Below are 25,755 nucleotides of genomic sequence, written 5' to 3' on the forward strand. Positions count from 1 at the left end.
AGTCATTTACTGCCTCTAAATGTATCCTAGTACCACGAGGCACAAGGAGTGCATGTCTTTATCATTGTACTCATGACCATGTTATGACTGCTCAATTAGTTCTAAGCAAGCATAAGGTAATGAGGGAAATCATCTATTCTGTTATAGATTGTTCACAGTAATTTTTATATGAAGGATCTCAGGATTTAGCATAAAAGACTACTAAAATAGGCTACTGATCTCAGTTCTCTTGTAATAGTGTGGACTGTTCTTAATATCTCATTAATGGTAGTTCTTTTTTTTCACACTGTTACCTATTTTTTTTTCTTTTTAGTTTTTCTATTTAAGTAGAAAGATGTTGAGACCAAAATCTAATGAGTCATAGAAAAATCCACAGATGTGAACTCTTGGTATATTTACTAAATCAAAATGTTTTGTTGCGGGGGTTATTGTAGGTTCTAATTTATGTAACTCTCTCATTAGCATACGACAAAAAAAAACAATGAAGGACAATTCGGAAAATTCCACAGAACAGGACCTCTCCAATCCTGGTAAGAAGGAATACCACATATGTGTTTGAAGACTATTTTCCACAGACTTGAATCTAAAGAACACTTTAATACTCTCCTGATTGCTGTAGTGGTTTTGTAGGAGGTAATGTGATGAGTTTCCTATGAATGAGTGAATTAAAGCCACACCTATAAAACACTTTCTGTGTGAATCATTCCATCAAGTTCAACAGAATTCTTTTACATTGGTAAAACTGTTCAGGAGGGTCCTAGCCCAGGCACGAAAATTTTGCTGAGGTAAGATGAGTAAGCTGGAAGCACATTATTGCTTTCAAATGGTTGTCTAAAACCATCGTTATAGGCTGACTAAAATTCAAGCAGTATGTAGAAAATTCTATTCATAGTGAGTCAATAGTTAAGGTAAATGTAAATTGGGAGTGGTTGGTGTGGGGGGTACCTTTTCTCCTCTTGTTTTACAGCTGGCTCCCCACTGTGGTTATTCATCAGTTTCTTTCTGTATTTATTGCATCTTATTTTATACACTTAGAACTCTAAGCTTGCTGGGTAGGATTACTCTTTCATATACCTTTCTGAAGCCCCTAGCACAAAGCAAGTGGGACTTGTAGCACCTACTACAAGATAATAATTAAGATGGTTATTAGAGGCAAGGACATGATCCTCCAGTTAATTGCCATCTATTCTATGTTATCTACAGCAGTTATAACCTTCACTATAAGCAGTTACACTCATTTCATTAGGAGTTCTCCTAATTTGCCTTCAGTTGTGCAGGTATTTGAAGGAAGAATTAACTCTTTCTTTTTCTTTTAGTCGTTGATAATCTTTCTGTATAAATACATTTTAATTATAAAAATGAAGTTGTATCTATCTCAGAAATGGACATGGAAGCTTTTTCCTGGAATAAAGAAGAACTGAAGAGAAAGAGCCTGGTGAATTTTTCTTGAAACCTCCTCCTGAGAACACAAGGAAAAATTAGTCTTTAAATGCAAAAGTATCAGCAGTTAAAGACACAAGAAAATAGTGCAGTAGATGGATTATTTTGCTAAAAAACCAAATCATCTTTTTATTTCATAGAATCTGGAAGCAAGGGGTGTGAGGATCCTTCTTTCCAGCATGAAGAACATGTAGAACAAAGTGACCAGTTAAAACCCAAGAGGAAAATGTAGGAATTTTTTTAACTTAATGTAGTGACCTGTGGTGTAACTGGGTGTATGGGGAAGTGAGAGGGGCAGGGGAAGGAGGAGAAGAGCTTAATACAGCTCTGCTAAAAAAACCCTCATCTTAATTAGTCTTTTGTATTTTACTCTAGGAAGGAAGATGAGAAGACAGAGAAACAAATGGTTGGCATTCTTGAATTGGTTAGTGTCCTGTTTGATGGTCTGCTTTATACTTTCTTTTCTTTATTTGGCATTGTGAGTTGTTTATGAATTGCAGTTAACAGGCAATCAAAAGCCTGAAAAGAAGCCTGAGACCTACTGATTCTAGACCACTTAAAGTTTTGCCCCATTATGTCACATTCCCCCCCTTGGTAGACTGTGAGTAAGGACAGCAGTTCAACCTTAGTGCTGTTGGAAGATGAGGCTGTTTTAAGACATATCTATTTCATAAACCCTTGCCTTGGGTCTGTTCATAAAGACCCAAGTCTTTGACACCTGAGGGACCTGCTCTCTGAGAACCAGTGATATGGTTTTGTGTCAGTTTTCTATAGGACAGCTATTCCCAAACCAAAATAGCTCTTACATGTGGACTTGCTTACTCTGAAACAAGAAAAGTTTAATTCTTCTCTGGTTTATTCCACATGTATTTACACTTTGAGATGGTTAGGACAGTCAAGAATAAAATGCTCTGATTTCAGATTAACCACATCCTGGCATATCTACAGCAGTTTAAATTCACATCCTCCTTTAAACCAAACAAAGCTTCAGGGGCAGACAAGTCTTAAGATACAATCTATCTCTGCTGAAAACGTTTTCTACTGGTAGGTATAAGCCAGGTGCTAGTCAATAACTCACTCTTGTTTACATTTTAGAGGCATTATCTTAGTAAATATGTAACTAAATAGAACACAAAATACAATACATTCTACAAAGGTCATAATCACTTGCAAACATGTAATTGTTTTCCAAATTGAGAATCAGTGTCCTGCCAGTATTCTCTTAGCAGCCTGACTACGGATTTAAAGATCTGTTGGACTACTACAAAATCCTTATGTACTGAGTTTACCTTCAGATGGAGTGTTGCTACTTAGAATATGTAGATGAAGCATGTTCTGCAAGTCTGCTGTACTGTAGCAATGTCGTGAACTGTCAGGTGTAATGTCACTTTTTTTCTCTTTTTTCTCTCTTTTTTTTTTTTTTTTTTAATGCTTACATAGTTTTGCTATGCTGACGGGGTGGATATCCTGTTGATGGTAGTTGGTTTGGTGGCAGCAGCTGCAAATGGAACTGGAATGCCACTTATGATCATTATCTTTGGAGAGATGACAAACAGCTTTGTGCTCAGTGGCGTGGAATCCAATGGTAAAAAGCTAAAATTAGATTTCTCTACAAATTGGCTGTGCTTTGCTACTGAGGCTGAGGTTCCTTTCCCCTGCCAACTGTGCACTGGTACATATCTAAGGGAGTATATTATGAGCAACACTCATCCTGCTAGAAATAAGCTAATCATTTCAATCAATCTTTAATGACTAGACCAGGGCAAAACCAAAGCATTGGATGTGCACTTTATGAAGGAACTTTGACTTTGTTGAGACAGTAGGGAGCATGACCAACCTCAGTTATCAGGCACTAATTCCTTAAAAATAAATGTGTTTGCCAAATCATTTTGTATTTAAGTTTATATTGCAAGACCCCACTTGCAAAATAAAAAACATTCTAAAACTGATGACCCCATATTGCCATGACTCAACTTTTTTATATAACACTTTCACATATATTCCTATTTCTTATTTCCCCTTCGCAGATACTTCAGGAAACAGTTCCAGCTGCCCATCAGATCCAGGTGTGGATATAGAAGGTGAAATGACAAAGTAAGAATCTGTAGTTATCCTGTTTAATAAAGTATTGGAGGAGTTTCTTTTACTGTGTTATCTGTTTCAGCAGAAGGCAAATGTCTGCCTTCTCAAAAAGGTTTCTCAATAATGTGTCAGTCTTCAGTGTTTACTTTGGTGTCATTAATGAAGACTAGTTGCTGCTCTGTTTGTCTAACTTCTCTCACAAGATACAGTGAGATCACATGTGCTTTTGTTCCCTTACCCCAGGTTTGCTTACTACTACGTGGGAATTGGCTTTGCTGTGTTGATCCTGAGCATCATCCAAGTGTGGACATTTTTGGTTGCTGCTACAAGACAAACAGCAAGGATCCGGCAGAAGTTCTTTTTTGCAGTGCTCCATCAGGAGATGGCTTGGTTTGATACTACCCAAATAGGAACACTGAACACCAGACTGACAGAGTGAGGGCTCTGCTCCTTTTTTACACACATACACACACCACCAAGGATGGCATTTAAAGGAAAAACTGCCATTTATTTCAGCAGAATAGCCTATGAGAGTTAAAAAACCAAAAAACAAAAAATTCCACCAAATCTAAAGTGTGACATATTACAGCTCAAAGTGAGAAATTAATTATCCTTTTCAGCTTCATTTGTGCAGTTTGTGACACGTGCATTGGAAGGGTTTTTTTTTCCATGAACTGCCTGACACTGGCTTTCTAAAGTCCATGAAGTACCTGTCAGCCAGGGTTAAACAAACAGCTCTGCTGTCTTCACCTAATTTATGAACACTGAAAGCTGACAATTAAATGGAAATGAGCTTGTACTTGCATCCAGTCCAATCTCAGGCAGTATCCTATCTAGCCAGTTAAAAGTCTTTGGAGTTTTCCCACAAACTTAAATAGATCTAGGGATGAGGACTGTAATGCCCTTGTGCTATGGGATCATATATGCGAACACTATATTCTTTTAAATATTTTTTCTGGATTTTATAGTAACTTTGGACACAGGGACACAGTTCTGTGCTGAAATGTGTACAAGAAGCTTAAATGAAACCACTATCAACTCTAATATCTGTATGTTCTGGAAAGAGAAAATAGGGAAGAAAATTTGTATGCAAAATGGAGGTTATTCCAAATAATAGAATGGTGGAATGGAGGTAGTTCTTCATCTGAGTCAGTAGCCAAAATTAAGAACATAAAATGCATCAGAGCTGAGCAGAAGAAATTATTTAGAGATAGTCATGTTGGGTGAAGAAGCTGCTTGATTGTTTACTTATATTGCTCCATTTGGATGCCAGATGAGGAAACTAGGTCATTTGTGACCTAGTGACATGGCATAAAAACAGCAGAGAATGTTGAGAATACAGAAAATGAGTCCTTAAAAATAGGAGGTTTCTGCTGTGTTTTGGCCACAGAAGAGCCTAATGGTACAGTTCAGTAGCTGTGGTTAGAAATTTCCCTGTGTCAGTTAGGAAATGGCAAAGCTTCTGACATGAGAAAACACAGCGCGAAAAGAAGGGGGAGGGACTCACAAGGAGAGGCATTTTAAGCTAACAAATCTTTTTTATTATTATTGTTATTTAAAGTGACATCAACACCATCCGTGAAGGCATTGGAGACAAGATCAGTATATTCCTGCAGTTTTTTTCCACGTTTGTGTCAGGGCTTATTATAGGATTCATCTATGGCTGGAAGCTGACACTGGTGGTTATGTCAGTCAGCCCACTTCTTGCTGCATCAACAGCAGTTTGGTCAACTGTAAGTGTGTGGGGATTCACAAACAAAGAAACCAGAAAACCCTATAACCCTTATGCACAGGATACGGGGAGAGAATGGGAGAAACCTAATGTGGTTTCTAAGTTGGGGGGTTGGCCACACACTTACTTTGATTTCTGCTCCTTCTGTAGCCTTTCTTTGGGTTCCCAAGCACACACTTTTAAGTCATGTTCCTTCTGTCTGCATATCCTGTCTTCATGCCATGTGACAGGAGGGTAACCTGCAGCAGAGCATCTTTCTGGCACAGAAATTTCCTCATGGCAAGCGCTGCGGAAGCCCTTGCTTTTCCCTCCTAGCACAAATACCTTTCAACTTCTTTCCATCTGCACATGCCTATATCTCATATCTTGCAAGTAATCTACCACGTTTCATGCTGTGTACAGAGTAGGTTTATACAGATACATACAGCTGCTGAAAACCAAAGTGATATAAATCAGTGAAATGGCTGGAGAGGTTTCCCTTTCAGATAGGAAAACTTTTTCCCCTCATTCACTGTTTAGCTGCATTAATATGGGTGGCTCATACTCCTGAGTGGCTATTTATATATGATTCTATGGGTTTTTTGCTATCTGAAGCATTACAAATAAGCTAAGAAAAATAATGTTATAGGCTGCCATGTGATTGACCTTCTTACTTCAGTATCTGCTGGTGTTCTACTGTCTGAACACCTCAGACACTCTCCAGAGCAGCTATGGCATACCTCCTTCCACTCTTCCTAGTGTAGTTTGTAGGCTGTCCTCAGCTTGGGAGGAAAGTGGATTGGTCAGGAAGTTCACCTGATATTTGTGTAGCCTTTGACTGTAATAAGGAGATGACGATAAATTGAAGTCTATTTGAGAAAAATTCAGGGTATGGGGAGGAGTTACCCCCACTTTAGTAAAGTCTGATCTTGTGCACCTTGTGTGATTGTTCTTATTCACCAAGACAGTGTGTGTATTCTTTCAGTGGCTGCAATAACAGATGTTTTCCAACTTTTCAGCTCCTGGCATCCCTCACTGCTAAAGAGCTGTCTGCTTATGCCAAAGCAGGAGCTGTGGCAGAAGAAATTTTGACAGCAATCAGGACTGTTGTGGCTTTCAACGGACAGCAAAAGGCATTAGAGAAGTAGGTTTTTCAAAAGAATAATTGTATTTAAAATATGGAAAGGCGATTTAGTTGTGGATTTGTTTTGTGAGGATATTTTTTACTTTGGAGGGGCAGACGGATGATATTCTCCTTAGTGTCATTTTGTCTTTCCCCTCAGTATCATTCTGTCTTTCTGTAAGTGGACAAATCACCTGAAAACAAAGATGTACAAATAGACCTAATCAGTAAATATAGGCTACTTTGTGTTGTCACTGCAGCATAGACAAAAATTTCTCCTTTGACTGAGATCCGGAGTTGAACTGAATGTGAAAGTGGTGGGAGGGTTATCTTCACCTATGGTCAGACGCAACAAAGCATGCAATCAGTTGCTTATCTTCTAGAGCTTTTGTGCTACTGCTCTGATCTTTGATTACTGAGCTTATTTTTAAACTGCACTGGATAGCAGCCTTGGGTAAAATCGTGCCACTGGCTTTTACAGTGATTTGCAATTTTAATGATTTGCAAATTATCGTGTAGCTGCCCAGTGTTGGCCCTAGTCACACATAAAAGGTGAAAGGATTGTGGCTGACCACAAACTTATTGATATGCATGTCAGATAACTCAACAAGCATAAACAATAACTTTTTGTATACAAATACAAGGCCTCGCTGATTCCATGCAGTTGGGAAAGGCAAACCAGATGACCTGATCCATATGCTCCATGAAACTCTATCTTTTTCAACTCATATTTGCCTTGGTCTTGTGCAAAATTTGTAAGGTGGTGTCAGCCCTATCTTAGGGTCCTACAGACTGTTCCTCCACTTACTGCCAGGGACTGAGCTCTGACTATCTTATAGCCCTGTCTTTTGCTTACTGGGGTTTGTTCTTAAGATACAACAGTATTAAGACTGCTTGCACAGTAAAGGCAAAAAAAGCCCTAAGATGATCTAGATCATTTGTTACCCCTCCTCCCTATCTTTTACAATTACCAGTGTCTGAAAATTAAATGACAGGAGCTGTTTCAAACTACTTTGTCTAAAGACAAAATAACTAAAAGCTGAGTAAGGCCTTTCCTTTTTATGATTGACCAGTCAGCCTCTTCCGCAGCTCTACCTCCATTTCATGTAAAAAAACCCAAGCAAACATAGTGGCTTTCCTAGGAACATCTTCCACTAGGGACAAACTCCTCCCAGGGAATGCATTTTTCAGACAGAGGATTGTGACTCCTACACAGCACTTGAATGCTGAAATGGGGCTAAGGAAAAGCATTCTTTCACTGCACAGTGCCTCCACTGACTGCAAAAGTTTATTCATGAAAGGGATCTTCAGTCATCTTTAGTTTCTGGCTGGGGCTTGGCTTTTCCTCTGTATTTGAGTGATCATATGTATTTATCACACTGCTTAAATCCAGTACTACCTTTTCCTGGAAGACCTATGATGCCTCTGACTCAGATATAGGGCTTGGTTTTAAGGGCACAACCAAGTCAAAATATTTCAATATTTTTGAATAACAAATACAGCACTGGTGGCATCTTAGAAATTTACATGAACAAAATTAATGCAGTTTTTTAAGGTTGTTTCCCAGCTGAATGAATTGCATGTCTTCATACAATGGGGTTGTATTTTATAGAAAATATGCTTTGGAAAAAGTGCAGGCTGCTGGCCATGTTGCTTGCAAGTAGAAAGCTACACTATTCCTAGGCTACACTTTGCATAGTAAGCTTGGGTAAATGAAAGCTATTTGCTGAAAACTATGGATGAATTAATTAATTTGAACCATCCTTAGAAGAAATAATTCTCTCACTGATCTTGTCAGTCTCTATCCTGACCTTCTGTGTCCACTAGTTTCCTGTATGTTAATCAGTAAACTGACCTATGGGAAAGATATTTGACATCCCAGAATGGACAGTAAGAGAACAATTCTGCAGTCAGAGGGAGCTCTCATTTATCTCCTTCCCTAGTGCCTGGGGTTGTTGGGGGCTTTTATTCTGATTTTGCTTTTTTTTTAAATGTGGAAGAGTAAACTTTACCTCTGGTAGACAAGGTGGCTAAAACCTTTCCAAGATTTCCTTTCAGGATTAATGGAAGCAATGGATTCAAGAGTGCTATTGTGTCTTCCATTATGATAACTAAGTCATGATGCTTAATTGTTTTCTGAATGTCTTCCATAACGGTATGCCAATATTGTCAGCATATGTCAGAGCATATTTATTCAAATTAATTACATCCCTAACAGTCCTCTGTGTAAAAAAAACAAAAAAAAACCAAACAAACAAAAAAAAACCAACAAAAAAACCCCACCAAACTGTATTCTCTTTCAGATTTTAGTTGTTTTGCTCAAACAAATCCTGTTAATTAAAAATAGGGCACTGGGAAATAACCGGAATGGCATGTGTTACTTGTCAAATTAATGCTTTCCTTACCTGCTTTCAGATATGATGCTAACTTAGAGATGGCTAAAAGTGTTGGAATGAAAAAATCCATTACCACTAACACATGTCTAGGTGTTTCACAATTTTTCATCTTTGGATCCTATGCCCTTGCATTTTGGTATGGGACCAAGCTCACTGCTGAGGATCCACATTATGACATCGGCCGTGTGTTAATTGTAAGTACAGCAATGCAGCTTTGAAAAATGTTTTGTATCTTCAGGGAAAATTATGTAAGTGGTGTCTCTGTTTTCTGCCATGTGCTTGCTAAATCAGCTGTTAGAGACTCACTTAGTATAAAACAACAGAACGGTACTCATCTTGTATAGCTTTTGATATAATAAGTTTGATTGTCTTGGACTCTATTTGTAAGGTGGGATGAATAACCTAGAGCAGGTGGTGAAATCTTTCTAGAGCACACGTGGGCACTGGTGACTCTGTAATCGTTAATTGCAATGCTGCTCTCCATCTCCCACAGGTGTTCTTCTCTGTGCTTATTGGAGCTTTCTCCCTGGGCCAGGCAGCTCCCAACCTGGAGAGTGTGGCTAATGCACGCGGGGCTGCCTATGAAGTATATAAGATTATCAATAAGGTAAACATCTAAGTACATAGAATAGAAGCCTTTCAACCAACTTAACTTCCACTCCCCCTCCTCTTTTTTTTTTTTTTTTTCCCTTGAGAAATGTAACAAAAGTGCTTTAAAGCTCCCAAATCATCAACTTCATAGATGTTTACCACAGAAACACATAATATTTTCATTCATCTAAAAAAACCCAGCCTCTTTATTTGTTACAGTGAAAGCTGGAAAACCTGATGTGTCTGACATATATCGTTGAGGTTTTTCTCTAATATTAGACTTTCAGCTCCAGTGGGAAAGTAGTATGACACTATACTAATTTTTAAAAATGCATGTATGCACAAATTCAGCTGAGATGGGGTTTATTGGGGAGGGGGAGTTGGTGAAGAGGGGATTAATATTGCTATTGAAAGTTATAATAATAATCTGTTATGCTGATGTTGCTATAAAAAAGGTTTTACTCATTATTTTCTTGGTCTTGCTGTGCTATGCAGCAACTGTATATCTGTGTGTATAAAATATTTTAAAGCAGGACTAAAAAGTTCATGGAGAAATGACTACCTCATTCTTCTCGATGTGAGTATAAAATCCTCCTATGCAGATTACTGAGGGCCACTGTTTTGGCTTCAAGAGAGTGCAGTTAAGTTCTGCAGTTACAGATTTCCTGCTATGGATTTTGTTGCATTTGAAAATGTACTGTATTTGTCAAAGTAGAATTCACAGTTTGATGTTCCCCCGTATTCACCATCCTGCAAGTAAAATGCAGCAGTTCTGCAATGATGTACTGCAGTGTAAACCAGGAGCTGAGAAAGTAAAGAACAATATATGTAGCAAAAATAATGGTTGCAAAAGTGAAATAACCACCAATTTATTTTACAAACCTCTTTCCAGAAACGGCTCATAGATAGCAGTTCTAAGGAGGGTTACAAGCCAGACAAACTCATAGGACAAATTGAATTCAGAAATATCCATTTCAGCTACCCTTCCAGACCTGATGTTAAAGTAAGTGTTCTGTTTGGATTACTGTACTGAAATTCCTCAGCCTATGTCCATATTGTCTAATCTTGTTATTCTTGACTGCAAAATGCATTCCTGATTTGGGGGATGTGGCATAACTTTTCCTTCAGTAATGCACAAAGACAAAGCTCTAGATCTACTGTCATGGTCTATCTTGTTCTCTTCTGCAGGAAAAATCTAACATGTCTTGCTCCTAGTCTGAATTTCTGTGAACAAGAACCTTGATAAATCAAATAAGATTTTTCAAAGTCTTTCATTCAGGCTTCCAGACTTTAAGCAGTTAAACCAGAAAGTTACTTTTTTTCCAGTTTCTTGCCTCTTTGGAGTTATGATATCCTGTGCAAAAAATTATCAGAGATAGACTTTCAGTACATTTGATAGCATATTGTTGTAAACTTATCATTCTAAATGTACACTTGGAAGTCAAACATTGTTTTGGGCATATGTTAAAATTGCTGTTCAATAAACTGTTGTCCCTGTTCTTTGCTAGTTTTGTTTCCATTAGTGTCCTGTGTACATCATGTTATGGTGATTACTTTTGTGGTGATACAGCTGATTTGACCTCTTTGCCATATTCTTTTATAATCTTTTGAACACCTTGATAAAGGTAAAAGTAATTTGCTGCTGTTTCTTACTTGATGAAGAAAATGGTAGAAACAGGTATTTCAAATGTCAACAATTAACAGCTTGACATGCTGATCTAGTGGTGAGAATGGAAGGTTTATTACTCTATGGCTGTTTTTTCAGGTGGCTTTTCACAACTCAGACATCTGAGGTCTGTCCCACTGTGCATCAAATCTGTTTCCAGGACATTGGGACAGCTGGAGGGCAAATTCAGAGCTGGGCTTTCTCCTTAACTGAATTTTGTACAATGTATCTTCTATCACTCTTGGCTCAGAAATCTGAAGGGACAGAGCAGAGTCTTCATCTTTCTTCCTAAAAATCCTTTTCAGGCTGATGAGTTATGTTACGGGCCAGCACACCAAATGGCAGGGAAATAAGTCATATTCCTCATCTTTCCCAAATCTGAGTCAGCATCTCTCCCTACTGAGAGCATCAATGTTATTTTATAGAGCCAAAATAATTCAGCAAAGCTGTGTAGAAATTACCCAGAATCTCTCAAGCAATTGATGCAACACAGCATAATCTTCCTTGTTCAGGTTAAATCAGTTCAAAGAGATCTAAGGACTATAGTCATTGTTAGTTTTGATTTTATGATTTAATACCTTGCCTGATGAAAGAGTTAGAAATAGCCTAGTATGTGGTAATGATTATTTGTATCTGGAGGTATTATGATATCTAGAATATAGTTCATTGAAAATGCAGACATGGGGATATCAGCTTCCTGGGGCTATAAAACTGGGTGGATGTAATACAGGGAGAGGAATATTGCAACTATTTTAATCTCTCATTGCAAAAACATGTGTAGGCAAACTTATAAATCAGCCTGGTATAAACAAGGAGAGTTTCCATAGCAGCCAAGTATTTTGGCAACTACACAGCATTACTTGTAATGGCATGGACATCTTTTGAGGTAAAATGTTCTCTGAATGTGAAAATAGCAACAAAGATATCATTAATCTATAACTACTCCCCAGGCTGCTGAGGCTGTTAACAATAAAGAATGGGGTTTATTAAGGGCTTTCCAGCAGTTTTACCTTGTCAAAACAGCTGTTTATATTTTAAAAACAGAAGAAAGCAGGCTTGTTTTAGTGATATCCTTTAGCATCTGAAAAATAATTTTCTGTGAGATTCATAATTAAGTGTTATGCCATGGAAAATGGAGGACAGCAGGAGAATGTAAGACCCCAAGCCTGCTACCAGACCACACAAACTGGGGAAAATGAGCTATCAAGTTTGGAGTACTGTGCCTGTGTCTATATTAGTTTGAGTGTGCTGGGGAATTTTCCCAGGCACTGGAATGCAATGGTCTATGCAAGGGAACTCTTAAAATGTTTCTTGGCATGAACTTGGCCTGTTCCAGTTATCAATCTTCTCAAAAAATTCCCAGGCTTGGTTTGGTAGGCAGAGGGATCCAGGGACCATTCCCAAAAGGCAGGTTGCATGTAGCCATCCTGTTTCAAAGGCTAATAGATTTCACAAGCATAGGTGCAGTCTTTTCCCTGTCAGTGCTCCAGGATATTCCCAGGTACAATCAACTTATTGATGTTGCCATACCTTCAGACTGTGGCCCTCACTACTGCCTTGGTAGCAATAGCTAGTTACCTTGACAGGCTGTTCTCTAACCAAACTTGTTAAACTAAGGTATACTTTTTTTTATTTATTCACAGATCCTCAAAGGTCTAAACTTGAAAGTTCAAACTGGGAAGACCATTGCTTTAGTTGGTGCCAGTGGCTGTGGAAAAAGCACTACTGTTCAGTTGCTGCAGAGATTCTATGATCCTGACCAGGGAGAAGTGAGTGTCTGAAAGAACTGTAAACAGTCAGAACTATTAGAACATGCACAAGTTTCCCATATTGACTGAGCCTTGTTTTTTATTTTGACTGAATTTGAGCACATATCTGCATAGTTCATATTTCCACAATTTCAATTTTAGATGAATGATCCTCTCTTGTTGGCCTGACTTCACTATTCTGCTCCTTCTTACAGTACTATGTCACACATAGCAAATGCCACAAGTCTTTGAATAGACTTGCAAGATCTGAATTTAAAATAATTGTTATCAATAGTTCACTTTTAAAATTCTCTAAACTTTTTAAGCAAAGCATAAACCCAACAATGTTCTGCTGTGTTTTACTTCCTTTTCATTGAATGTAAGCTAAAACCTGCAGAGAGCTTCCCTTTTTTAAATGCTTGTTTTCTTGGCTTGTTTTTCACTGTTAACCCACAGCAAAAGTTTCCATCATTACACACTGTATGTGTTTTACCACTAAACACTAAATCCAGTTAGTAAATGGTAAATACTTCCCACCAGAAATTTCCAAAGCAAAAAATTGAGACAAAAGAAACAATGTGTTTTTAAGAAAATGTGATTTTTATTCTTGATATTTGAAGAATGCTACTTAAGAGTTGCTACTGCTACTTGAAAGTAGGTAAACATTTCAAATATTAAAAATTGAATTATCAGTATATAAGGTACCAAGACAGCTGTTATCAACACAGTTTCTTAAACTTAATGTTTCTGTGGCTGTTCATTCCTGGCCCCATGCCTCATTTTGCTGTGTCAATGCCAATGTTCATAGGACCACACTGCAAATTATCTAGGTTAAAAATAACTTTCCCTCTCCTCTTAGTCAACTTGAACTCTCTTTGATCTGGTGTAAAGCACAGCCACAGAGACAATTGTGTAGCCACAACTGTGAAGACAGCAAACTGGCATCGGGACATGAGAATCATGTAAAAAGTGTCCAAGGAAGCTGGAGGATTAAGCCAGCTCAGATAGGATGGTTATTGGGGGAACACAAAAAAAAAGCTCATGATGTCTTCTCTGTTTATGTTCCTCCCCATAAGTCTCCAGCTTGTGCAGTGGATGGAAAAACTGCTGTTGTAGCTTCTCCCCCAATGTAGTATTCTATTAAAGACGCTATTTTTTTTTTTCTTAACCTTCTAGCTGATACTTCAGTCAAGTAATAGTAATTAATTGCTTTATTATAAACAGAGTACATTTCCTCGACTTCTTTGATGCACTCTTTTCCTCTCAGATTACCTTAGATGGTCGGGATATTCGGACCCTTAACACAAAGTGGCTACGAGAAAATATTGGCATTGTGAGCCAAGAGCCTGTTTTGTTTGCAACCACAATAGCTGAGAACATTCGCTATGGCAGAGAAGACATCTCTGATGCTGAAATTGAGCGAGCAGCCAAGGAAGCCAATGCTTTTGACTTTATATCTAGACTCCCTGATGTAAGTTCATGAACTTATTTTGAGTGTAAGAATGAAAGGTCCATTTTAGGTTGGTGTCCTGTTTCTGAGAGGCAGAGCATGGGAATCCAAGTTGTACTACAACTTCTCAAAATATACTTATTGCCTCCAGCAGATTTCAGTTTAGAGAGTTTTTCAACTAGATTATTGTGCCTTTGGTTGCTCTCAAAGGACTTGTGCTGAAGTCTGGGAAAAAATGTCAACGTCTTAACTCAGGAGAAAGGAAGCTCCACAGCTGTATTGCCATCCTTACCCATCTCATGAGGCAGGGAAGAGTTGGGCTTTTAAAAAGAAGAATGAGAAATCCAAAGCCCTTTGTAAAAAATCCAAAGCTGTCTGTACATTCACAGGAAGTGGGGGGAGTGGAAGAAATAAGTATGGCCTGAGCTAAGACCCTCCTTAGCAGCTAGAAGCTTGAGCCCTCCCTCTGCCTGAGATTCCTGGCTTTGAGCCCTCTCTTAGCAGTAGGTGCCTTACTCCTTTCAGGATGAGGGTGGGAAGCAAGGTCAATCATTCTAAACACATCCTCACAAATGGATAGTATGTTCTTCCCTTCTTTCCTGAAGTTAAAAAAATGGGGGAAAAGCGCCCACCTGGGATTTGATTTTAAATCCTTTTACTCCTTTAGAGAGCTTGACCCCCACCTCTCAAAAATTTCGAGCCATTTCTAGCTTGCCAGTCTGTTCCAAGGTTCCTTTTTCTCAGGAAGAGTTATTTTATCATATTTACTCTTATATAGCTGTTTAATAAAAACTACACTGGACTTTGAGATTTGTCACTTTGCAGTAAGTGATACAGTCAGTAGGAACCAAACCATGGCTCCAAGGGGGATGTCTCAGATTCAGAGGAGGCACATTTCTGCTGTGTCCCTATCACTCCAACCCTTTTGGAAAGGTAGGCAATAATCAGAAAATATAGAGATGCCTGTTACAGGCTTGTCTTGAGAAACCCCAGGGTTTGGAGCACCGAGTGAGCAGTAAAGATCAAGTCTTTAAAGAACCATGTGTTCAAAGTTTGGCAGGTACCACATGTGGTGGGGGTGGGAGGGTTTGGCTAAGGGCCAGTTGGATGGATGTCCTTCCATGTTTGCTCTGCATGTGCTCAAGTCAGCTGGAAGAAGCTACATCTTCTACAAGTGAGTAGTTAGGGTTGCACAGAGAAATGAAGATTTGAGATGTCTCAGCTTCTGTTCTGTTCTCTCCTTTCTCAGAAATTTAACACCATGGTGGGTGAAAGAGGGGCTCAGCTGAGTGGAGGACAGAAGCAGCGAATAGCTATTGCCCGTGCCCTAGCAAGAAATCCCAAGATTCTTCTTCTGGATGAAGCTACATCTGCATTAGATACTCAGAGTGAATCCGTAGTGCAAGCAGCTCTTGATAAGGTAGGACTCATGTTAATGAAGCTAGCAGCTTCCATGAAAAGGTGAAACAGTGCTTAAGAAAAATTAATGTACCATTTCCAGTGCAGGTTTCCATCAGAATCAAGGACATTGGAACATAAAATTTGGATGGATGTTCCATTTCAATGTTTTAACAGGGAGTTTGAACTATCAAAAATTTAATTGAAAATCATGTTAATTTGTTTACAGGTTTTGGTTTTGCATTATTACTTATTACGAAGACACTTAGTCATGTGGAACTGAAACTTGGGTCTCCTGCACTCCCTTTCTCAAATCATAATTGTTCATTTGCTGGTCAAATATTGATTGCATCTTATCATGGCAAGATATGAGGGCAGAATGGCCCTTTTTAGGTAGATTAATAGAAAAGTATATTTCTTTTACTGATATTCCTAGTATTTATTCCTTATTGAATAGTTGCTTCATAATTTTCTGAAAGCTCTTGGGATTTAGCCATTTGCATTCTTTTCCTGCTTTTAGCAGCCCCACAGCTCTAGGGTGAGTGCTGCTGCAGAGCAGAGATGTCAGAATTTGTACCCATGACTGTGATCAGTACACAATACCTTCCTCACAGCCCACCTTCATCAGCAGTTTCCATCAACATATAGTGGAACCCATAGGCTTTGATTGAAAAAGAACTTCATGGTTGGGCTTGAATGTGTTTTCTTTTGTCTAATATTTATTTTAATGTATTTTTTAGAATGAGGTGAAAAATTCTGCTTCTCATTTCTGTAGTTATGCAGAGAGATATGAATTACTAGTATGGCTCAAGGGAAATAGACTGTCATCTTCACTTGCTAGTCAGTTTAAATCTGAGGTAAAGTGCATTTGTTTGTTATATTCGTGTCGTTCTAGTGATATTAGTATTGAGGTAACATGTAGATGCAAAAATAATATTCATATAATCTAATTTCTATATCAATCATATAATTGATGCAGACTTAAACCCTAAAAGATTGCTGCTTTAGATGTAATTTAGCTTTCTTCTGTGTCTTTGGTCGTTTTTTAAAATTTTATAATGAAGTACTTAGCTTTTCCAGAAGGTTATTGCTTCATTTAGTGCAAAACAGAGGGAGGTCATTCAATTAAGTGGACTTTCTCATCCTTCATGTTCTCAGAACATGCCAAAATGAACCCTGAATCATAAGTTAGTCATCTTTTCACAGCTTTTTGATGTCCATCAGTGTAGTCCCCTAATGGGATTTCCAAATTGCTTTTCAACATCCCTGAGTGGAAAAAGTGGTGCTAATATTGTTCATTATTTTTACAGCTGAGGAGCAGAGATACTAACCTCATGAATGCTCACTGTTTCTGGGCATTCATGTTCAGCTGCTAGTAGCCAGCTGTTTTTTCAGATAACTTTGCATCTTTTAAAGCATTTTGCTAGTTCTTATCACAGCTCCCAGCTACGATGGTGAAGGCTTTGTGCATTAGGACAGAGGCATAAAAACCACACTGTGGCAGACCTGCTGTGACAGGCTGTGAATGACTTGCATCAGGTCCATGAGAACTGAATGGCAGGTGTAGGGGAAGAGTTCAAATCTCCATGGAAGCCATCCTCTACTGCAGATGCCATCATCATCTTCGTGCCCCTGTTCCTGTGCCCATACGATGCACAGCTTCTGTAGCAAGAAACTTCCAGCAGGTTCCAGGACCACAGAACATCTTTGTTGCATGAGGTCCCCTTGGATCTCTTGTCCTGCCTTCAAGTCACCATCTGCTCCAGGCATCAGGGAGGAGGGAAGCCATCCTCTTCAGCAGTCACAAGCTGGCCTGTGATCACTTGCTGCATGAGGGCTGTGTGTGCCACTGGTCTGCGTGAGGGAGCTGGAGAGGGGTGGAACACATAACCTACCAACTGAGACTTCAGAAGCTCTTCCTGCCAAATACCAGCAGGATTATTGTCAAATCAGCTTGTTTCAAAAGGGAGTGGCCCAAATCCATTTTTTATGCCAGTTTGTTCTTCTGTTCTTTCCGGTTAAGTCTTGTATGAAATTATGCTGATGCAGTACTTCCAAAAAGTACAGTATATAAAGAAAATATCTGCTCTTTATATATTTGCTATCCTAGCTTTGCTTTCAGAAAGATCTAGCTATTCTCACAGCACTTCCCCCTTGTGCTTGCATGCACATGGAAACACTTTGTTACAACTTTAGCTCAAACAGTTCTAGTTTTATAAAAAGTCAAATAACAAATAAACTTTCATTATGGTCTTGAATACCTGTTGCCTGTCTAAAAAGGTTAATGTGGCTTTCTCTACCTAAACTAGTCAAACAAACTGTCCTTGGACTGCTAAACAAGGACATGAAACCAGGAAAAAAAGTCATCTTTGCTTTTAAAAGAGAATTATTTTTGAAGTTTTGATTTACTTCATGTTACAAATGACTGAAATAACTTTGTTTTATTTCTGTCCTATTTTTTTGCACATAATAATTGTAACTGGGTTTTGTGTGTTTCTGTAAGGCTCGGGCTGGACGTACCACCATTGTGATTGCTCACAGACTGTCTACCATCAGGACTGCTGACACTATTGCTGGATTTGAGAAAGGCATCGTGGTTGAACAAGGGACGCACAGTGAACTGATGTTGCAGAAAGGAGTCTACTATTCCCTTGTAATGCAGCAGGTAAGGGCAAATTTATTTACTTTCTCCATTTCACAGAGTTGTCAAATGATGGTTGGTGGAGCCATTTTCTCTCTCGGGTTCCTGCATATTGTCCAGCTGGCAGCTGCTCAGTTATTCTAGTCTGGGCACAGACACAGGCTTGGAATCCTTGGGGGTTTTACCTTTAAGTGTTTCATATTTATGCAATCCAATATGTCAAAAACATAAGTGAGTTTAAGGCACAGACTGCATAATTATGGCATAACCACAGAGGTGTTAGATTCCAGGTGGATTCCATAGGCTTCTTTAAAGAAAAAAGGGGAAAAAATCAGAATCAAATACTCTACTGTTCTGCCATTGCAGACTGAAATATATATGGCCTATAGACAACAGTAGTTACACAACTGAAACAGCAGTATTCATGAGGAAAAAAACTACTTTTCCTTCTTTCTGTTTAAAATGCCTTAACTGTATATCCTGAATTCTCACTAGGGTTGTAGCACTGATGTTCAAGATTATGGCACATCAGAAGATAGTGAAGTCACAGAAGCTGAGGAATATGAGGAAAACATAAATCCTGTGGAAGAGCTGACTCTTCAAAATAATTTTGAAGGATCTGTGGTCTCAGGAAGAGGCAGCGTTCGAAGAAGATCCAGCAGATATAAGAGCAAGAGGAGTTCATCTAAAAATCCCTTTGGAAAAAAGAAGAAAAAAATGGAGGTGGAGGTTGGTATTAGAACTTCAGTTTCTAATTTCAAAGATAAGATGTAAGGGTAAACAAAAAACACATAACCTGGATTACTTTTAGAGAGCTGGCTGCCATGCAACTTTTACTCTGGTGCCACTGCAGTCAGCACTCACCAGACTGAGCATCTGGGGATAATCATTTGTCTTAACAAAGACCTTCATTTTAACACTACTGAGTCAGTGTGGAACTGGAAAAAACTTTTGCTATTGATTTGTCATGCTTTGTACAATTATTATTTCAGTAGTGTTGAGGTTTTAATTCTATCTAACTAAAACTAGTTGTGAGATTTCATTTGCAAGATTCTTTACTCCCTGGTACTTACTGTTGCAAATACTCCTGGATAATGTAATCCCTGAAAACCCAAACTGAAGGCACCTTGGAGTATCATACTACATTTATGTCAAGCAGAAGAAAAAAGAATCAAAACCCTAACATTTTGAAGAGCTTTCCCACTAAAAGCACCATTACTCTCTGTTTTAGTATGTGTTTCAGTTCTGCAGGGTTTTTACAGTTAAAACAACTTAGCTGACTCATGTCATACATCAATAAAAGTCACATAGGAAGTTCAGGTTTTAGAAAAAGGAGATTGTTTTGTCATAGTTGAGTAAAACTTGCTGGTATCAATAGAGCAGAGTTGTAGTGCATTCTGGATCAGACCTTATCTAAGCAGCTCAACAGGGACTTGATTTTGTTTTCTGTTTTGTAGTACTTTAACAGCAGATTTTCTTTTTTTTTTTTTTTATGAAACGTTTTGGAAGAGTTGTTTGGTATATTGAGGTTGCTTGGGTTTTTTGTTTAGGTTTGGGGTTTTTACCTGATTTCAGGACCCTTGAAGTAAAGAAATATAAATTCCAAAGTAAAAACATGAATCCTTCTAAATCTATGGAAACTAGGATCCCATCTGTAATAAGCAATCTGACAATTTAAAATATTTATGAAAGCCTTAATATATTTTATCTGCAGATAGTCCTCCTCACTAAAATATATCTTCCAGCTAATGAATATTCAAATAGCACAAAGGAACTGGATTCATCCCTATTATCATATAAAAAGTCATGTAACTTCAAAAGATACTTTTTGGCTGTATATTAATGCTGTTTATGACCTTAGAGGAAGTAGTGGGTGTTCATGCTCAAGAATACAATATTCATCCCATTCAGAAAAAAATGAAGTTGAACATCCAGCAGATGTAATTATTTCAGAGAAATCAGCCCACTTCTATAGCTGAGGCTTAGCCACCCTCATTAGCATCTGAAACACAGGATAAAATAACCAGGAAGCAAGAGCAACTTGCTTGTAATCCTGACTAATATTTTGTCTCCTTTCTAATGTCTTCATTATTTGTTTTCTCAGAAATAGCCTTTTGGAGGCATAGGCACTTTATTTAAGTGGTAAAGCAGGACAGAACATTTTTTGTGCTTTCAAAGCAGAAACAGTCTAACTGACTCTAACACATGCCTCTTTCCTGGTTTTGGTAATGATTCATTGGATATAGTTTGCCAAAGAGAAAAATGACCTCTCTACCCAATTGTTCTATGGCCAGCCCACTGGCATTTTGCTGAACTGGAGGGATCTCTTCTGTGCTCTGAACAGTGAGACTTTTAGTTCTTTATAATGATTGAAATGTTAGTTGCCATTCATGGTGACCAGCCCTATCTGACTTCAGTGAACTGTCCTGGCCCTTCTCCCCTCAAGACTTAGCCTTTTATTAAATTTTTTGTCCCCAAATTTTCACAGGGCAGTTGATGTTCTAGAATATGAAACAGCAAAGCAGTAAATCTCCAGCATGTTTGCCTTCTCTGAGTGCACAGAGAGGGCTTTCAGCACTTTACCAAGATAGTTCACTGCCCAAAGCCTAATGAGCACCCACTGTCTGGGGAATTTTGTTCTGCAACTTTCCAAGGAAAACTTGCAACTTTTTGCTGTAGGAAGAAAATCTCCCTGCTGTGCCTTACTTAAAAATCCTGGCTCTGAACAAACCTGAGTGGTTCTATGTACTGCTGGGAGTGATTGCTGCCGCTGTCATAGGTGCAGTCCATCCTGCATTCGCTGTTATATTTGGAAAAATTATTGGGGTAAGTTTTTTGGGTCTTTTCTTCTTTTTTTTTTTTTTTTTTTTGGGGGGGGGGGGGAAGGGGTGTGGTGGTTTTTTGGGTTTTTTTTTGTTTTGCTTGTGGGTTTTGGTTTTGGGGGGTGTTTTTTAGTGTTCTTTGGTTTTTCAATTTGTTTGGGCTTGGGGTTTTTTTGTTTGGTTTTTATTTTTTTTTTTTTTGCAACTGGAGGTTGCAGTCCTGAGCTTTCCTCATGATCAGCCACTCAGTTCTTCCCATGTAAGTCTCTCAGTGGGATTGACTTCTGTACATCCAGTGAAAAAATGTTGAAGGGACTCTGGAAGCAGAGCATGGTGGAACTGCATCTGACTAGCAGAGGAAAGGAGGAATATGGATGGATATGGGAGAACAAATTAACGCAATGTAGCTTAAATGGAAAGCTGGGGTGTCTACTGTGTCCTCAACAGAAAATTGACTGCAGACTGATTTTAGGATCCAGGATACTTGCTAGAAGAAATTAAAGTAGACAAGCTTCTTGAGATGAAGGCTGGCTTATGTAATGGATGCTTGTCTATGTACTCATTTTTGTGGTTTTTTTCTTTTCATAGGCTTTTCAAGAAAGAGATCCAGAAAAAAGGAGTAAAAACACTGTGCTGCTTTCTTTAATGTTTCTTTTACTTGGAGTGATTATCTTAGCAGCATACATAATCCAAGTAAGTGTCACTACACTGAAATTTTAAAAGCCCTGAATTCTCCAGCAGGCTGCAGGTATAACTCATATCAACACAATCTGAGAAGTAAAAAAACAATCAGAGCTTACAAAAGTATGCAGAAGTGCCAGGGTCTTCCTGGGATATGTAGGTTTAATGTTAATGTTTACCTAAAGACGTATGTCTATGTTTGCTCTTGGTTTAAATAATCCACTGAAGGCAATGTTAATTCAGCATGATTTAAATCAAAGTTGAGGGTCTGGCCTTACAGTCAAAGTTAATACTGACATTTCTCACTGACTGTAAGAGTCTATAGGCTCTTGCCAAAATAAGTAGGAAGCAGACTCGCTCTTTCCATTGCAGATGGAGCTTTTCATACCATCAAGTAAATTCTACCATTTGCTGTCCTCATATGACTGCTTTAAATCTTGCAGGAAACCCTTAGTGCCCATTGATGTCTGTGTCATAAAATCCATTGGTATGACTGCTGTGAGTGAATGTCTCTGGTCACAATCAGGGTGGGGAGGCCAATCACTAGACAGGCTGATTTATCTTGTAGTGCCATTGTCTGTGTGTGCAAAGTTGACCAGAGAAGTTTAATCTCCCTTTGCTTGGGTCATGATACAAGTATGTAATATATAGATGCCTTCTTTGCCATGTGAGAAAATTGAGTTTCAGGTTCAGGAATGTGGACAATGCTTTTCCCAGGACATATATATTCACTGTAGGGGGGTCTATAAGTGTGACTGCTTTTGTTGTGCTTCTTGGTGTGATTGCTTTTGTTGTGCAGATTTATAACCAGAATAACAGCATCAGATGAGAAAATGTGACTCTTTTTCGTCCCCCAGGGATTCATGTTTGGGAAGTCTGGGGAAATGCTAACAATGAGACTGCGCTCTTTGTCCTTCAGAGCATTACTTCAGCAGGTACGAATGAGGCAGTTAGGATATCAAGAGAGCAATGGGTGTAGACAAGAGCCTGTGTCTCCATAGAAACACCTGAAAGGGACTAGAAGAAAGTAAATTGGTGACTGGAAGAAAAAAGAACCCTACCACAGCCTTTGCAATAAAAAGTCTTCCTTTCCATTCTGTAGGTACAAATCCTTTTGGGTCCCTTCCAACTCAGGATATTCTATAGCTGATGGAATAGGTAATTTGTAAGAGAATAGTTAATCTTTTCAGGCCTGAGGAATTTTTAAGTAAGTGGGGGTTATAATAAAAGTTTCTAAATAGGCATGTTCAGGAAAGCATAGCAGCCAATAACACTTTGATTATGAACAACTAGATGTCCACAAAAGACCAATGCTTTTTAGGCTTTTTCTTTTAGTTTACTTGGAAATGATGACTACAGAGAAAGAATACTCAGTTAGCCATACTTTTTTGTGCTTTCATGTAAGTTTTTGAAACAAAAATCAATGTCTTTTCTTGAAGGAGATTGGATGGTATGACGACCAGAAAAATGCTGTTGGTGTTCTGTTAACTCGTCTTGCTACAGATGCTTCCCAAGTTAAAGGCGTATGTTGATCCTTTTATGTGTTTTTTAAGTATCTTTTTCCTTACAAATATTAATTGCAACTGGCAAGGAACTCCAAGATTATTTCAGAAAATAAAGTAGTAAATCTATCCCACATACTGGCATATGCATTTACATAGCATGCTACAGATACATCGGAAATGGTTTCCCAGATGATAATTTACAAGAGCTACCAAAAATCCAGTAGATGTTCACGTACCTTTCATGTCCCTCCCTGCAAATCTTTGAGCTAAATATATAATAATTGGTAGGTCATTTCACCATGCAAAGTGAATTCTGCATATATGCTTGGACCATAGTCATTGGGCCCCAGGTTTTTAAACCCTGTTACGGTGTAAAACCTTACTGACCTCAGTGAAGAGAATTCTTCTTCTCATTGCCACAAAATATACTTCACAAACAGTAAGAAATAGACCAGCATAATTTAAAAAACCCACAAAGGGCAATAACCTATGAGGAATCTCTAGGGATCTACTCAAGGAGGTGACTGCTGGACACTGACAAGAGAATATGGCAAATTCTGCACAGTTCTTCCAACTGCTCACCTCATCAGCAGAACTTGACAATCTGCCAAACATTTGTTTCTTCCCATCTCTTTGCGGGGGAAAAAAATCACTGCAGGACTTGTGGGGAGAAGTTTACTAGTGGCTTTTTTTCCCTTCATATTTGTACATCCTTTAAACCCTACATTTTTCAGTCTCCATAGGTTTTTGTTCCTCTCCGGCCCTCCTTCATTATGGGCTTGCAGGGATAAAATGGTCTTTGACAAAATTGAGTAATTTTCATCTTTTAAAGTTTGTTTGCTTCAGTGGCAATGAACTGTCAGGGCAGTAAAAAGGAGGGGTGCACACAGTTCCCTAACTTCAAAAAAACAACTAAGGGCATGACCGGGTCTCCAGTGCTCTTGTGTTCTCTGGAGAGCCAGAGCTGTCAGTAAGTCAGTACCATGCCTCATGCTGCACTGGTTGAAGTTTCCAAATCCATCTTTATGTGCAACCCCTAGAACATATGGCAACAATTCACCTTGGCATAGGTTTAATTATTAATATTTTAAATTTATTGAGCCAGAAAAGTCCTTTAAGGGCAGGAAAGTCTTTGGCAAAAGAAAGAAGAATATTTGCTTCCCACCCAAGGATTTTTGTTTTTACCATCACGCCAAGTTCTGGAAGATTAACTATTTCCATAGGGCTGTTTGTAGAAGTTTTTTCTGAAGATCAGAGCCCACCCGGATGCTGGATGTTAATCAACTCTCATTTTAAAAAGTTTTTGATGAAAAGGTTATACAGGCTGGGAGAAGGTGAGAATTCTTCAGTCAGAGTTAATATTTCCTACTCATTATCCTGCTGAGATAAAACATTTCTGCAGGGTGGCCAAATTCAGATTTCTTTTCTCTAAGAACCCAACCCCAAGTGCAGCAGTGTGAGAAGCTGAGGACAAATATTTTTAACCATGTTAGTGTGGTGAGTCTCAGTGGATGGCTGCTGTTAGAACCAAGGCCTCCTTGCCTAATGCTGGACATCTAACTGCCAATTTGCCCTACAGTGGTCACAATTTTCTCTACTGTGGGTAGTGTGTGAAGTTCCAGATACATTTCATTAAACAACTGTCACATCCGACTCTCTACGTTAACACCTCTTGTAGGCCTCAATGCTGGCAGGTATGAGGAATCTCTAGGAATGGGTATAGAAGTTAGTGCATGATGTCCAAACATGTGATCATGCATGGTTTCATTTACCAGCCAAATCGCTGGCCTTGACTACAGTGATTGGAAGTGGTAATTTGAGCAACAAAAAGAAAAAGCTAATGACATATATTTGGGGGGTTTCTGGGGTTTTGTTAGGCAACTGGAAGCCGTCTTGCACTGATGACTATGTCTGTCTTTACCCTTGCAACTGCCATCATTATTGCATTTGTATATGGCTGGCAGCTGACTTTGCTTATCCTGGCCTGCATTCCTTTTATTGTTGGTGCAAATGCTGTGAGTGCTAGCTCTATGTCTGGTCATGCTGCAGAAGACCAAAAAGCTTTGGAAGAGGCTGGAAGAGTAAGTTCTTCAATTTTAACTACAGAGTTCTGGTGTGAAATAACTTTTAAGGACAACATTGTAGTTATATTATAGCTGACTCAATTATCCTAGATAAATGAAGGGTGTTGAGGGGAATGTTTATGTATCTTCAAGAAAAGCAAAGCACAGATAACACAAAATATCTGCAAGATCAGTTTAAAAATGCATTTGAAAGCCTCCATAGTGGATTTCTGGGCAGTGGCAGCTGCAGCAGAAGCAGCCCCTGCCCTGGTGCACCTTGAGCCTAGGGCAAGCAGTGGGGCTCTGCACTACTCTGCTGCAGCCAGAAGTGTTGAAACATTGATATCTTTTTATTCTGTCATAAAGGCAAGCCATTAATGTGCTCAAGAATTTCAGCCTTTGTTCACCTGGTAGTGGTCGTCCAGGAGATGGAAGTAG

At 38.7% G+C, this 25,755-nt stretch overlaps 1 protein-coding gene across 1 annotated transcript in view; it reads left to right on the forward strand.

Annotated features, from left to right (window-relative positions):
* Window positions 1-481: 481 nt before the first annotated feature.
* The window catches only part of ABCB5 (ATP binding cassette subfamily B member 5), a gene marked incomplete at both ends in the record, with an annotated part of 33,137 nt that continues 7,863 nt past the window's right edge, over window positions 482-25,755 (forward strand). Inside the window, 21 exons of the mRNA XM_082289305.1 lie at window positions 482-530; window positions 1,581-1,668; window positions 1,816-1,864; window positions 2,881-3,025; window positions 3,468-3,534; window positions 3,766-3,957; window positions 5,084-5,255; window positions 6,253-6,377; window positions 8,772-8,946; window positions 9,246-9,359; window positions 10,236-10,346; window positions 12,653-12,778; window positions 14,025-14,228; window positions 15,457-15,627; window positions 18,109-18,270; window positions 18,742-18,975; window positions 20,926-21,072; window positions 21,657-21,761; window positions 22,607-22,684; window positions 23,189-23,272; window positions 25,132-25,335. Of these exons, the coding sequence (XP_082145431.1) occupies window positions 482-530; window positions 1,581-1,668; window positions 1,816-1,864; window positions 2,881-3,025; window positions 3,468-3,534; window positions 3,766-3,957; window positions 5,084-5,255; window positions 6,253-6,377; window positions 8,772-8,946; window positions 9,246-9,359; window positions 10,236-10,346; window positions 12,653-12,778; window positions 14,025-14,228; window positions 15,457-15,627; window positions 18,109-18,270; window positions 18,742-18,975; window positions 20,926-21,072; window positions 21,657-21,761; window positions 22,607-22,684; window positions 23,189-23,272; window positions 25,132-25,335 (2,802 nt within the window). The remainder of the gene's footprint in view (window positions 531-1,580; window positions 1,669-1,815; window positions 1,865-2,880; window positions 3,026-3,467; window positions 3,535-3,765; window positions 3,958-5,083; window positions 5,256-6,252; window positions 6,378-8,771; window positions 8,947-9,245; window positions 9,360-10,235; window positions 10,347-12,652; window positions 12,779-14,024; window positions 14,229-15,456; window positions 15,628-18,108; window positions 18,271-18,741; window positions 18,976-20,925; window positions 21,073-21,656; window positions 21,762-22,606; window positions 22,685-23,188; window positions 23,273-25,131; window positions 25,336-25,755) is intronic.

This window comes from Coloeus monedula (assembly GCF_965178545.1).
Source record: "Coloeus monedula genome assembly, chromosome: 1".
In the NCBI taxonomy this organism is placed as follows: domain Eukaryota; kingdom Metazoa; phylum Chordata; class Aves; order Passeriformes; family Corvidae; genus Coloeus; species Coloeus monedula.